Raw genomic sequence first — 13,226 nt, 5'->3', positions numbered from 1 at the left:
GGTTTATCCAGCCTAGTATTCATCTCTCACAGTGGCAAAAGACAATTATGGTTAGGAGAAACATATGACTTTCTCCCTTTCCACAACCATTCCCGTTGTACTTTTCCAGTACACAGAATCATTGTGCTAGGGATTTAAAAGAGTACTTATCGGCTTAGTCCTTCTAGTGCCTACTGAAAGACCTGCTGCCCATGAACTCTTCTAAGCCATTTCTGACCCTGCTGATACTGTCTGCCTCCACATCATTCTGTGGCAACGAGTTCCAGGAGTTCTCTAGACATTGTGCAAGGTCTATTTTTATCCATTTTAAACCGATTCACACTAGTTTTGAGTGCCCCTGGGTCGAATATTGTAAGATTCTCCATTTAGCTTATCTACCACCAGAGAACCATTAAGTGTGTCCTGAACTAACTATAACAGAAAGCCACAGCTTCAGCTCTGTGCATTTTAAATGTGATTTCTCAAACACCAGATATGCCATAAGCTGGAGATTTTTAATGAAATGAGGTAAGGGTTAAGGATGATTACCCATTATATTTCCCAATGTTTCTCACAAAAATAAGTCAAAGAAAAACTTCAAAGTCGAACATGCAAAGCCAAGTCAATCATATAGCAAGCACCTTTGTCTATGAGACGCTGATCCAACCGTTCACAACAGCCAGAGTTTGGAATTTTTCTCATCTGAATCTGACCTTGTCCTTGACTCACATTGAATTTTTGTATTTCCTTATTCAAAGTTTGAATTTTGTATTCAAAATTCAGCCACTACCTGACAAGCAGTTACTGCCTTTTAAGAATGTGTTTAAACTGTCCTGAATAAAAGATTTTGAATACAATGAAACACCTCCTTTCTCTTCGCAGCAGGTATTGGCATACTCTGTGAAAGGTATGATTCTTAGTATGTACCAAATTATTTTAATAAATACAAATAAATTACCAGCAAGTCTCTAAAGAAGTCTCTGAAGGCTACTACAGCCAAAGAGCAGACAAAACTGCTCAGATTGAGAATGCAAAGGCAACTTTAAGTCACTTCTTGCCATGCCTAGATTACATAGGTTTTGAGCCAGTCCGTCCCACTCTGTGTACTGGTCTGAAATGATAAAACTGATAGAAGCCTGCTCTAAATTTTCTTGACCTGGAAGAATAGCAGGTACTCATATAGAAACTACAGATCACCAGCCTGCAAGTGCACCTTGAGCTACATCCCTTTTCCAAATCTGAGTGATCTCCTTGTTTCCCTTTTACTAGTTCTCTGCTAGGTAAGGATCTGTAAAAACAGGGATAAGGATATAGCCATCGTTTGACCACAAATATTTCAGCATATTTTCCGTTCAACTGTTTTTACAGTACACAGAAAACCAAAATTGCATAATGCAATATAAATTAAACTGGACCTTCTTAATGCCAGGGTCAGCAGCAGACTCTTCAAAGCTAAGTAATTTTCACAGTAAAACACCATTGCACAATGCCTGCTTAAAGAATCACAAACATAGTCCCTTTGATGGGTGGTCCAGAGGGTGTTATGAGGGCTACTTCCCTCAAAATGTGCTCAGTCACTGTATAATCATTTACTTGCTGTTTGCAAATGTTAATTCAGGGTCAAGGTAACGGCCCTCTGACACAACACTTAAATTCATATAAAACCATGCCCTTTTAGCATCCATTTATAGCTTTGATGAGCTACTCAGATTTAAAAGCAGACTACTGGCTTTATCAGAGCACAGGCAGAAGTGACCTAACACCGCAAACAAAATGCTGCTTCTAGCTTCAGCTTTTTTCCTAACACTACTGCAGTGCTCTAATGCCCTAAACAAAACAAGCATTACACCTGCAGACTGTAATACTGTTGAAACAGATGCAGGAGTGGCCCTGGATTTGGTCAACAGACATCGCAGAGATGGCTATGTTTTTGGTTTATTCCGTGTTGCTGATGCACACAAACAACATATAGTAAGTATCAATTTAAAGGCTGATTTACACAAGACTGTGATTTTAAAATAATGAGCCAGATCATTAAAAGTTTATGTTTATTGCTTTTAACAGAGCAATGTTGATGTAATTTAATGAATCAGCTCTGATTTACACTATCTCAGTATTCATTTGTGCATGATATACTTACTGTACATAAGCTTAATTTTGAAGGATGCTGAATGCCCTCTATTCTCTTGGCTGACAGGATGTTGGCATAAGAGATGCTCTGAACAGCTTTGTACAACACTGAAAATTAATCTGTCCTGTCTGTTGTTAGGTCTCAGATGTTATGTTCAAAATTTATATTTAGAGGATTTCTTTAACCTGTGAATGTCTAACATTAATTAGATCAAGGTATCCTGCAAATTAGTTATTTTGTTATTATCTTAGTTTTGGAGACAGCTGGATAACCTGAGAGAAGGGGAAAAGGCAGAAGAAGACAAAGGAGGTGAAAAACCCACTCTGCAAAACAGGGGAAGGGCTGGATAGAGAAATAGAGAATCCCTGTCAGACACTTCCTATTTCTCTTTCTGTTTCCTAGAAAGGATAGATCAGCCTTTCTCAATGATTGCCTAAATGCCAAAGCAATTCAACAGCACAAAAAGCAACAGAATACACAATTTCTTTAACCAGTAAATAAAAGAGAACAAGGACATGCAGATTTACTAATGCCCCTGGATACCTTTTAGCTGCCTGGCTATGAAACTAGAATCCAGGCACGCGTGCACAGTTTAAGAAGTGTATTCCACATCTCAGTATGGCAACTGAAAACCAGGCTAGTTTTTCATGGAGCTGCTTAAGACAAGGAAAAGCTCAGAAAGTGACCCAAAGCTACAGGTCTTCAGGTATACTTCCAAAAACCATGATCTTGCTGTTCAAAACCAAGCATGCGGCAAGTGATACTACTGGGTTTTACACACTAGCCAGGGAGTTAAGCAGCTCATCTAGGAAGCAGCCAGGCTGCTCCGGCATTAAAAGATTAAAACTCTGAAATCTCCCATCCTTGAAGAATGCTACTGCCACAGAACTGTGTGTGCCACCCTTCTGAAGTGGAGCCACTGGGCAGGAGGACATGCCAAATTCATTGGATGAATGAGAAAAACCACTGGTGTTTCTAAAAAGAAGAATCTCAGTGTTTCTATCTTTTAACCAATTATTGACTATGTAAACTATAGAACCATAACTTGGAATAGGGACCTGAGCTGAAGATTCACACTTCCACATGAATGCTTACAACCACTAGACTGCCACGCTTTGATTGCAAGCATGTTTTGCTTTGTAGCCATAATGAATTTTGCCATCTTTGTAGTCCAGGGCTACAGCATCATCTATCCTACAGAGTCTACCAGAACAGAAAAGACCCTTCTACTTTTCTTACTGCTAAAGAAGTCTCCCTGTAAGGACTCTGTCCCTTCTCAGACCCAAAGCCACCAGTTGTGGTCTCCAGCATATTGATCATGTACACTCTTGTGAAAGAAGTTATGCTGGCTCCATTGCCATGATGACATTAAAAATAATTAAAAAATAAAACAGCAGAACATTATTTTTACTATCTCCATGCAATAGTGTGCATCAAGTCTATCACATCAACCCTCTTAGAACTTCAGCAGAGTAATTCCTACCAGCTGGATCTCTACTGGGTGCACATGGGAGTTCTAGAAGCATAAGGTACTCAAACATTCACACTAGAACAGTTCTGGGCTTGTACAGTGCAGAACTCTAGTGCCCAAGATGCTTTTAAAACAACTAAGAAGGCACCATATAAGACATTTTTTTTCCCAAGAGCTACCGAGCAGTTGAACAGAGGAATTTTCTACTCTATGTTTGGATGTAGACACTTAATTTCACCCAAGCTCTGCTTTAGGCTTTATTGAATCCAAATGCCTCCTGATGAAGACAATGAATATTTGCCAGAGATGAACTGGCTTTAGCATTTCTCAGGTTTGGATGAGAAAGTGAATGCATTTAGTCATTTCAGTTTTAGAGGGCTCCTAGTGAATAGCACATTCTACAAAAGTCTATTTTCGCTTTCCTTCAGTGCAATTCCATAAATACAAACCAGACAAAAAAGTCTTTCTCACTGACTCTGTTCTCTTCTGTGTCTGAATTTTACTAATATGTTGACTAGTAGCTTGAAATTTTGGTGATTTATTAAATAAAATAGAAATACTAACTACCCCTAAGCAGAGAATAATCATGTGCTAGTGGGCAGGATGGGTGTCCAGTACAACTATATTCTTCTCCTGATTCTGCCACTGAATAACATGTGTCTGTGCAAATCACCTAGTTGCTATTTTAAAAACAGAGATGATGCTAAAACATATGCATACAGCAAAATTAGTGTTCAACATGATGCTGGTGGACTCTCACTCATTAATATATTGCACTAAACTGCACTGATTCTTTCTCAAGGTCTCGTCTATACAGAAAACTCTGAAAAAGGAACCTGAATGGACAAAATTTCATAAAAGCTGGGGACACTTATTCACAGTGAAGGACTTGGAATAATTTTATCTAAATGACAGAATAAAATATGTCTGTGTTCATTCTGAATGTCCATACAGGGGTTGCATGAAGTTTAAATAATCCATTCCAAATGTGAATTGAGATTCATTTTCCTTTAGAAAAGTACGGAACTGTTCCGTGGGCCACAGATAACTCGTAACACCACATCCCATTACACTGGCAGCCAAATGCAAATTCTGATTCTCTATCCAATTTACTCAGGAGACAGAACATACTAGAAGAATTTCAGAGCTAGGGCTCCTGACTTTGTAGGTATTATTACAGCCTTCTTGCATCACTCCCTGAGTAAACTGAGCAAGAAGCAAAATTCTGAGAGTATCTGGGCACCGAGGTCATTGGAAATGGATGTAGCTATATAACTGCCTGCCTAGACAACTGATTTCCTAATAGACCAACATGTTCTATGAGAAAATCAGGAAGAGGGAATGGCAACTTTTTAGCACTGTCATTTTCCCTCCTTGATGGATGCCAGGTTAATAACAGACTCTTCTCACAGGTTCTCAACAAAAAGATAAAAGGCAACAGTTGTTAAGTTGCAGGGAGGGAAATTCTGACTATATGTAAGGCCCAAAAAAAGAAAAGTGGTTAAGTACTGGAACAGCCCAGAGAGGTTGTGGAACATCTGTCTTGGTGATATATAGAACTCGGCTGAATCTGCCTTTGAAGTTAGCTTTGCCTTGAGCAAGTGGCTGAACAACATGACCTCCAAAGAACCCTTCCAACCTAAACCCTTTCTACACTTGTCAGCTCAGAAAAACCTTAATAGGGAACTGGGGAAGCTACATTAAAGATTAAACATATCTACTTTAAAAAAAGTTTCTCTCAGACCAAACTTCTCGTATACAAACTCTTCCTTATCTGCACTTCTCTTCCAGGGAAATTCATCAGTCGTCTACTTAACTTTGGATGTGCTGGAAACTGAATGCTCCGTATTATCCAGAAGACATTGGGAATCCTGTGAATACAGTGACACCTATGCCATGGTAAGTAACAGCCCCTGGGCAAAGTCCTATGCCAATAGTGCATTAATTTGATCTTCATCTGAACTGCCCAGAAATTTCTGTGTCACAAAATCCCTAAGTGAAGACTATGCTTTAATATGGCTCACTGTAAAATACAGTCTATTGAATTCTAGAGTTGTTAAACATAAGCTAAAGGTTGGGGAAAGGGTTGACTCCTCGAATAAGTGCAGCTTTATTTAACTATTTGTCTCAAAGGAGCTCTACTCTGCATTCCACTGCTGGTAGCAGTACTGCTGTTTTAAGAATAATTTGCTGGCAACTAAAGGGCACTAGAATTTTATTTTTTAAGCAGGTTCCTAGTATATTGGCCAGAAATACTAGTGTTGTATTTTGTCAGTTTTCTGTCATAGCATTTGTGGTATGACAATGTGAAATATTGGTAGTGTTATTACACATATGATATGCAGCAATACTTGTCTTTTATTGACTCGGTCCAATGATGCCAGCTGGGATGAGAACAACCAGTCCAAATCTTTATTTAAATAGGAGAGTAGTGATGCTACCACACAGGACAAAGCAGGAAAGCCATGAGGAGAGTTGAGGAGAGAGAAAGTCTGCTTATTTAGATGGGGAAAAGAAATGGAAGAAAAGGTCCATCCACTTTTTGATAAAGTTTTATGTAACTTTGAGTATCTCTGGCATCATACTTTCCCCTGCTAGCTAGTAGTACCTTACTGTCAACAAGTATAAGAGTGAGTGAGAAGGCTGGTTTAGTTCTCCATTGTCTACTCAATCGTGCACACTGAGAATTAAAAGAAAGGCTCTTGTAGAGAGAGATCCCATTTTATCTGAACACAAATTTTGAGTGGTATCAGATCAAACATTCCATTAATGACCACATCTGTTATTCTTAGAAGTACTGTACACTGAAAGGAGGCACAATTCCTATGATCACCTACATCCAATTAAATCCAGTGAAAATAACATCATAATCACATATTCTTTTTCCCTCTCAGGACTTTGGGCAATGTAAGATTATCACATATACAAGCCAGCTGCTGAAGAAACCTCAACTATATGGATTTAATTGTACATTAAGTCCAGGTAAAATAACCACTGTCGTAAGCCAATCATACCTCAAACCAGCCCTAGTACCAAGTTACAAGTCTGTGCAGTCCTAGCGTATGGTAACCATAACAGATTTGTTCATCTGCTTGCAATTCATATTTTAGATAATTCAAATGGAATGTTAAGAATGAGTAATAGAATTAAAGTTACCCTACTCTTCTAAAGCAGACTTTATTAATGTCAGATGATATCACCATTCCAGTCCACAAAAACATGATCATGAATATCAGAGAAAAAAAAAGTAAACTTGGAAAGAATGTCCATTTGGGGTGGTAAGATTCTAAGGTGGAACTAAAAGATTTATAGGAATATTCATTTTCAAGGTTTGGTTGGGGTTTTTTTGTTGTTGTGGTGGTGGGTGGTTTTTTGGTGTGGTTTTTTGTTTGGTTGGTTGGTTTTTTTTCCCCACGTTACAGGACAAACCCATATTTGTGGAGTGAGGAATGTGTATTTTACTTGCAAGGAAACACTTGCATTTCAGTTTCTCATTATGAGTTCACATTAAAGACATATGCACACTCCCAAGAGTATTAATATCCATTGCAATACTAGTAAATTCCCTGTTTTCACAGTTCCTCCTGATTTATTAAAGTGCAAAGATTGTCCTGTGAAAGTTGAAGTCTTGGAAGTCACTGAGCAACATAAAAATATTGCTGCAAAGGCCCTGAAGAAATTCAGCAGTGAGGGTAACCACACAAACTACTTCGACGTGGACAAAGTTGAAAAGATTTTGAAGATGGTAAGCAGCATTTTTTCCTAGAATTACTTATAAATGACAGATCTTTGCGAGCAGGTCCAAAACCATAGGACCAGAACTCAAACACTTCTAGGATCAGAACTGTTGCTTGTCACCTCTCAGTATAAATCATCTACTTAAAACTGAAGGTATTCACACCACCACAATTTCTTGTTGGTAAATAATGGAGACCTTCACTTAAGCAGCACCAACACATGTCAGTTCTGGACACCACTGTAATGAGGTCCCATGGCCCCTGCCGTAACACATGTTGATCTTGGAAACAACCTAAATTATAGCATGCCAATCCCACCTCCCTGCAGCTTTTAATAGTGCTCAGCAACTTCACGGTGTTCTACACTGTAGTCCCATGCAGGATATATCCCTGCTCCCATTTAGCAAGTGGCTGTTTTCAGATTGCCTGGATTCATGGATTTCTCCATAAATACTTTGTCTTTGCATTCTGCCATCTTTAGCTACAGTGACAATTTAAATTCTACCACTGGATTTCAACAGACTGCATAACTCTCAGAAATAATGAATTGCGATTAAAAATATACCATAAAGTATGTGCATCCATTTTAACCAGTTTAGGCAAAGTAGTGAAACTTGTGTGCACCACGTGCTATGGACATCTTCAACACAGACTTGAAATAAACTCCTACTACCATTGGAAATTAAAATAAAACACCTCTTTATCAGTTTTAATAGGATCACAAAGGCCTTCTGCCATGTTTTTATGGAGTAATGCCTTCTCTATGAGTCACTGACAACAGAGAAGGCAACAGTCTCACAGTAACTGGCAGAATTTCATCCCAAATTAGCATCCACACTGTAGTACTATGCACTCCCGTCACTGGAAAGGGGTGGTTGCCATCCAGTAGATATCTGCATTTTCACAGAAGCAGCAGTTCAGTTTAGGGAGAAGACTTTAAGGATGCTGCTTCCTAAAAGTAACAGGTCTTATAACATCCACATACTAGACAAAGAAATAAAGGAACCATTCCTGGAACTCAAAGGTGTGAGGCAAGTAAGGTATAAATTATCTATTTTCCTTACTGAATACATGAATACATATGAACATTTGAACAGCACATTATCTGAAAGCATGAGGAAGACAGGATTTTGGCAACAATATGATGTATGCTTGCTTTTAAAACTACAGGACTTTAAATACACCTAGTTACCACTTCTTGTTTGATCTCTTGGTTTCAGACTGGCTCCCGTGAAGGTCACATTTTAGGATTCTCTATAAAAGAGACCAACTGCTCCAAATCTGCACTACAAGCAGATCAGGCACTGGAATGTGATTTTCTGGATGACTGGCACGCTGTAAGTAAAGTCTTAGAATGAGAACTGATACAATGGGTGGCACCAGGAAGATCTTTCCACAATATTCCCAAGTGTTTTTTACAAGCATACATCCAAACTCAAAATTAAAAATCCAGCATGTCCAAGTCCAGTTTGTAATTTTACAGCTTCTACTTTTTAGTCTATAAGGAGCCAATGTGAACTCTTAAATCTAAGTGGAACTGGAGTCAGGTATACTACTGAGCTAGAGCAGAGCTTTTCAGTTTGGATCTGGCCTCACATTCAAATTGTGGCCATTCCTTAGTAAATCATTCATGCTGTTTTCATAAAAACTTTTACGCTAACATGAGTCATCGATCTTGAAAAAGTACATGTATTATGTCACCTCAGTGAGCTCAGAGTTCCTTTTCTTTCACTCTGCTGCAGGGGAACAGAGAGTGTAATAATTCAGGCTTGTCTGCAGATTACTATCAAAGTACTCTCCTCACCTCACCTTCCCATTACAATAATAGTCTACATCAAAGAAACAACTAGGCAAGATCATAATTTCAGAATAAATTATTTCCCAGAAATTAAATTGAAGGAATTAAATAAAAATATGGAAAAAATAAAGCATGTAGAACTTCTGGTTTATCGACATCCATTTTCTTCTCTGGCTTTTTATACTCCAGAAGACTGGAAAAGGTCGTGATTGAACTGATAGCAGAGCCAAAAGTTCACTGGAATGAAGTACAAACCAGCTAGAGGTTTTGAATTCTATCTCAAAGCTGCCCCTGGTGCGTGTGTGTAACATTCTATTAGCATTTGCAGTCATTGACTGTAACAGGCCACTAATGGCCCAACCATATATCCAGATAAAGCATCTGCTACATAGAGTGCACACAGAGCCCCTTCCCTAATTTCTGTCCTCTTTCACATGAGCAATTCCACACGCAACGAAGGGAGAGCAGGTGACAGTCAGAGCAAACAAGATGCTAAGGGAAGTAATGCTAAAAGATTACAACAAATTACTTTCCAAAAAATAGGTATGGAAGAGACCTCTACCATGAGCTTTGTCTGAACCCACACAGGTACACAGTGTCTGGTTTTGAGGACTTGGACCAAAATTTCAGTATAGCCTAGTCTGAGCAGATGTTTGACAAGCAAAGACAGAAAAGAAGGAACAAAAATCAGTCACCCACAGTACACTTATTTTGGAGACATCAGTAGCTGACCAATTTCTTACAAACATCAAAAGAGAAGTAAGAGGGAGAGTAGTAGCCCTCTGGTGAAGTGTCCTTCACTGTCAAGAATACTCAAAAATGGCATATATTTTAATCATTATCAATCACTGGCAAGCAAAAGCTCAGGACCTGGCTAAGTTATATAAACATACTTAGGAATCAAAGGAACCAACTTAACTTTTAAAATGTTGAACTATCAGTAGCTTCTATCAACTCCATCACAAGAACCCAGATGTGCTTTTTTTTTTCTTTCCCTTTTGCTTAGCACGTGGGATTCTGCAGGGCAAGAATTATCAGTGATCCAGAAGAGCCTGACGGAACAGATATAAGCTGTGAAATCTACCATCCCTGGGTCAGTACTCACTGAAATGTCTCTGCTATACCCTCACGCAGGCTACAACAACCTCACTTAGTCCTGTCGAACCGGCGATGGCAACGGTTGCTTATGTCTCTTTATTATTGCCTGGGTGTGATGCAGCGCATCAGGACAGACTGGCTTTTGGTGGCCAGGTCAATGAGAGGAGGAATTAGAACTGAGCTGTCCCTACTACTCCCTCCGAGGGTGTCTCCATTCAGTCCAATCATACTCCTTAGTTAAAATGAGGAAAGATTGGCAAACAAGTTCAAAGGAATTTTAGAGAGCAAGAGGAGGGGAGATGATCTTTGTCATATTTGGTATCCTAGTTTATATTACAACAGCTACTCTAGTGTCAGTTTTACTTGGTTTGGATCCATCACAAATTTTGCTCGGTTGGTTGTATCATTTCCTTTTGTTATGGTGTAGTATTTCCAGATGATTTTCAACAATCTGGCATTTTATCATCTACTCCTCCTCTTCTATCTTGAAAAAGAACAGTTTTTTCCCCTTACAGATCACCAGAACCGGAAATGTAAACCTACTAACTCCCACCTCTCACCACTTTCTTCTGTCCTATTAACATCTCACTTAATATTTCCTCCCTTGGTGTTTTTATAACGGCAGCATGACTATGGGCAAAGACGCAGACATTCAACTCTGGGAGAGCCACACAGACATACCCATCATCATTTTGGTCACAAACATGGACACAGACATCATCACAGACATGGATGCCCACCCTCTTCTCAATCCAGACCTGAAGGCCCTGAGCATAACCATAGTTTCAGTGAAGAACATCAAGACAGTCATGAAGGACCTGCTCCTCCTCCTTCCCACCATGGTGAACGACATCACCACCTTCACCCTTCTCACCACTGTCCTCCACATCACCACCCTCCTCCTCCCCACGATGGGCCGCATCCTCCTCCTCAAGAGGAACCATATCATCCCCCTTCTCCTCCTCCTGCCCAAGAGGAACCACATCATCCTCCTGTTGGTCCCCATCGTAGACCACACTGTCATCTTTCTCCTCACAGACCACATCACCACCATCCTTCTCCCCATCATAGACCACATCACCCTCCTCATCTCCACCGTCACTATTACAGACATCTCTGCAACAAGACAAGCATATCGGGAAAGTACTTTCCATTCCAAATAACAGGAACTGTCTATCGCATTCCAGTTCAAAATCAGCAGGATTCTCTCACACCTCCCACTGCAAACTTTCCTGAGCTGTCCCAAAACAACTATCACTACTCCAGCACTGGTGAGGGTATTCCCTTCACTGGCCCCACTCTAAAGAAGATGCCAGAAGTTCTAGGTTTTCCAGATCACCCTACACAATCAAAGTCATGCCCAGGAAACCCAAAACTTGTCCTTCAAAATATTTTGCCTTTATTTCCACATAGCTCCATGGCAAAAAATTCTCCTACCTGACCTCAGAGAAAGATGGTCCTGGCTTGAGAGTTGCAGGGCCAATGACAGCTGTACAATGAACGAAAACAGCACGTGGAGAAGGGGGGAAAGCATACAGTTTCTAGGGAGGAGAAGCACTGAAAAAATGATTAAGACAGGTATTCCAACCTGCCTCTTGTTCCCAGCTATCTCAGACTCCATGTAACATAAAGGCTTAAAATTCTGAGTCCCTCAGAGTATGTGAATGAGTACAAATCCCCCCGGCAAACAAAACTCCTTTAGTTCTAACAAAAAGGAAAGTTCCCTACTCGTGAAAACTACCATCTAAAATCTTTCATTTTCTCATCTTTCATAATTATAACATACTTCTCTGACAAAATCCGACCTAGAGGATATTTGACCACCTTCCATTAAAAAAGATCCACAGCACTGCATTCACACTTTATAAAGATTCAAAGAAAATAAAAATATGTACTTTTTTTGTCCTTGACACAGTTGCCAAAGTTTTGTCTTTTTTGTTACTATGGATGTTTAGCTGCACAGTGAACACCCCTGAGGCATGCTCTAGCATACATTGACTGATGGGGGTTGGGTCACCACTATTATCTAGAAGAGGTCTGAGAAGAGCTGATGACTTGTGTGGCAGTACAGGGTGGCCTGCACAGGTACTTCCAATTGCTACAGTTGTTGGGGTGATATGCCTGCATTCAAGCACAGCCCTTTTCATGATTGCTCTCAGGAGAGGAGAAAAGCAGATGCATGCAATAACTTCTTCATGTAAATGTTTTCTTTATCACTGAATGTTGATCACTGGAAACTAAATTGGGAGAGGGAGGAAGAAGGAATACTGGTGTCTCTATACTCTAGCCCCATCAAGGTAAAGTCCACTCAGACAGAGTTGGGACCCCCAAGAGTTAGTTCAGAACAGTTATAAGCAAGAACATGGGATCAATCTCAAAAAAATTACTAATTTAGTCCTCGAAGCAGCTTTTTAATGGCATAAAGTAAAATACAGTGTGAGAGCTACACTGGAAAAAAAACAAATTTTTTTTTGGAAAAAAACAAAATGAGGACAGCATTTTGTGTAACCGCGTGAAGGTTGTCTCATTTCTGAAGTGCATTATCATGTATGAACAACCTTACTGCTGGCATGGTTTATCCACAGAGTCTCTAAAGTGTGTTTTCTTTAACCAAAACTTGTAGCAAGACACAACTGGAACATCCCAAGGTGTTCACAGACTCAAAGCACAGCTATTTGGGGCTCAAGACTGGAGACAAGCACCAGATGTTCCCAGCTAGCTCTAATCCGCCTCTGCCAGACCCAGGCAACATTACCTCATCCCTTGTTCTCCGACGTCACTTTCCCTATCTGCAATGATAACAAAACAATACGAAGGCTGACTAATCCATGGTCCAAAGGCAGTCTCCACGTGGTGGCAAAGGTGGACACTTCCAATAGTTGCATGAAGGACAAGGATTATCAAGTGTTACTGAAGAGCTGAGTGACACTCAATGATATGCCTCTGTCCAAAGACTTTTTAAAAGCATGTTCTGACTTCTCAGAACTATTTCAGTCTGAACACTAAACAGAT

At 39.8% G+C, this 13,226-nt stretch overlaps 1 protein-coding gene across 1 annotated transcript; it reads left to right on the top strand.

The window, feature by feature from the left end:
- Window positions 1–1,752: 1,752 nt before the first annotated feature.
- On the top strand, window positions 1,753–11,655 carry HRG (histidine-rich glycoprotein). Its single transcript, XM_010154726.1, has 7 exons — window positions 1,753–1,950; window positions 5,373–5,480; window positions 6,476–6,563; window positions 7,160–7,326; window positions 8,539–8,655; window positions 10,123–10,209; window positions 10,840–11,655. Exons 1-7 carry the CDS (start codon window positions 1,753–1,755, stop codon window positions 11,653–11,655), a joined length of 1,581 nt encoding a protein of 526 aa, XP_010153028.1.
- The last annotated feature ends 1,571 nt before the right edge of the window (window positions 11,656–13,226 follow it).

Source organism: Eurypyga helias, unplaced genomic scaffold (assembly GCF_000690775.1).
Source record: "Eurypyga helias isolate BGI_N326 unplaced genomic scaffold, ASM69077v1 scaffold6017, whole genome shotgun sequence".
Lineage (NCBI taxonomy): Eukaryota > Metazoa > Chordata > Aves > Eurypygiformes > Eurypygidae > Eurypyga > Eurypyga helias.
This window is presented reverse-complemented; position numbering and strand designations above follow the sequence as displayed.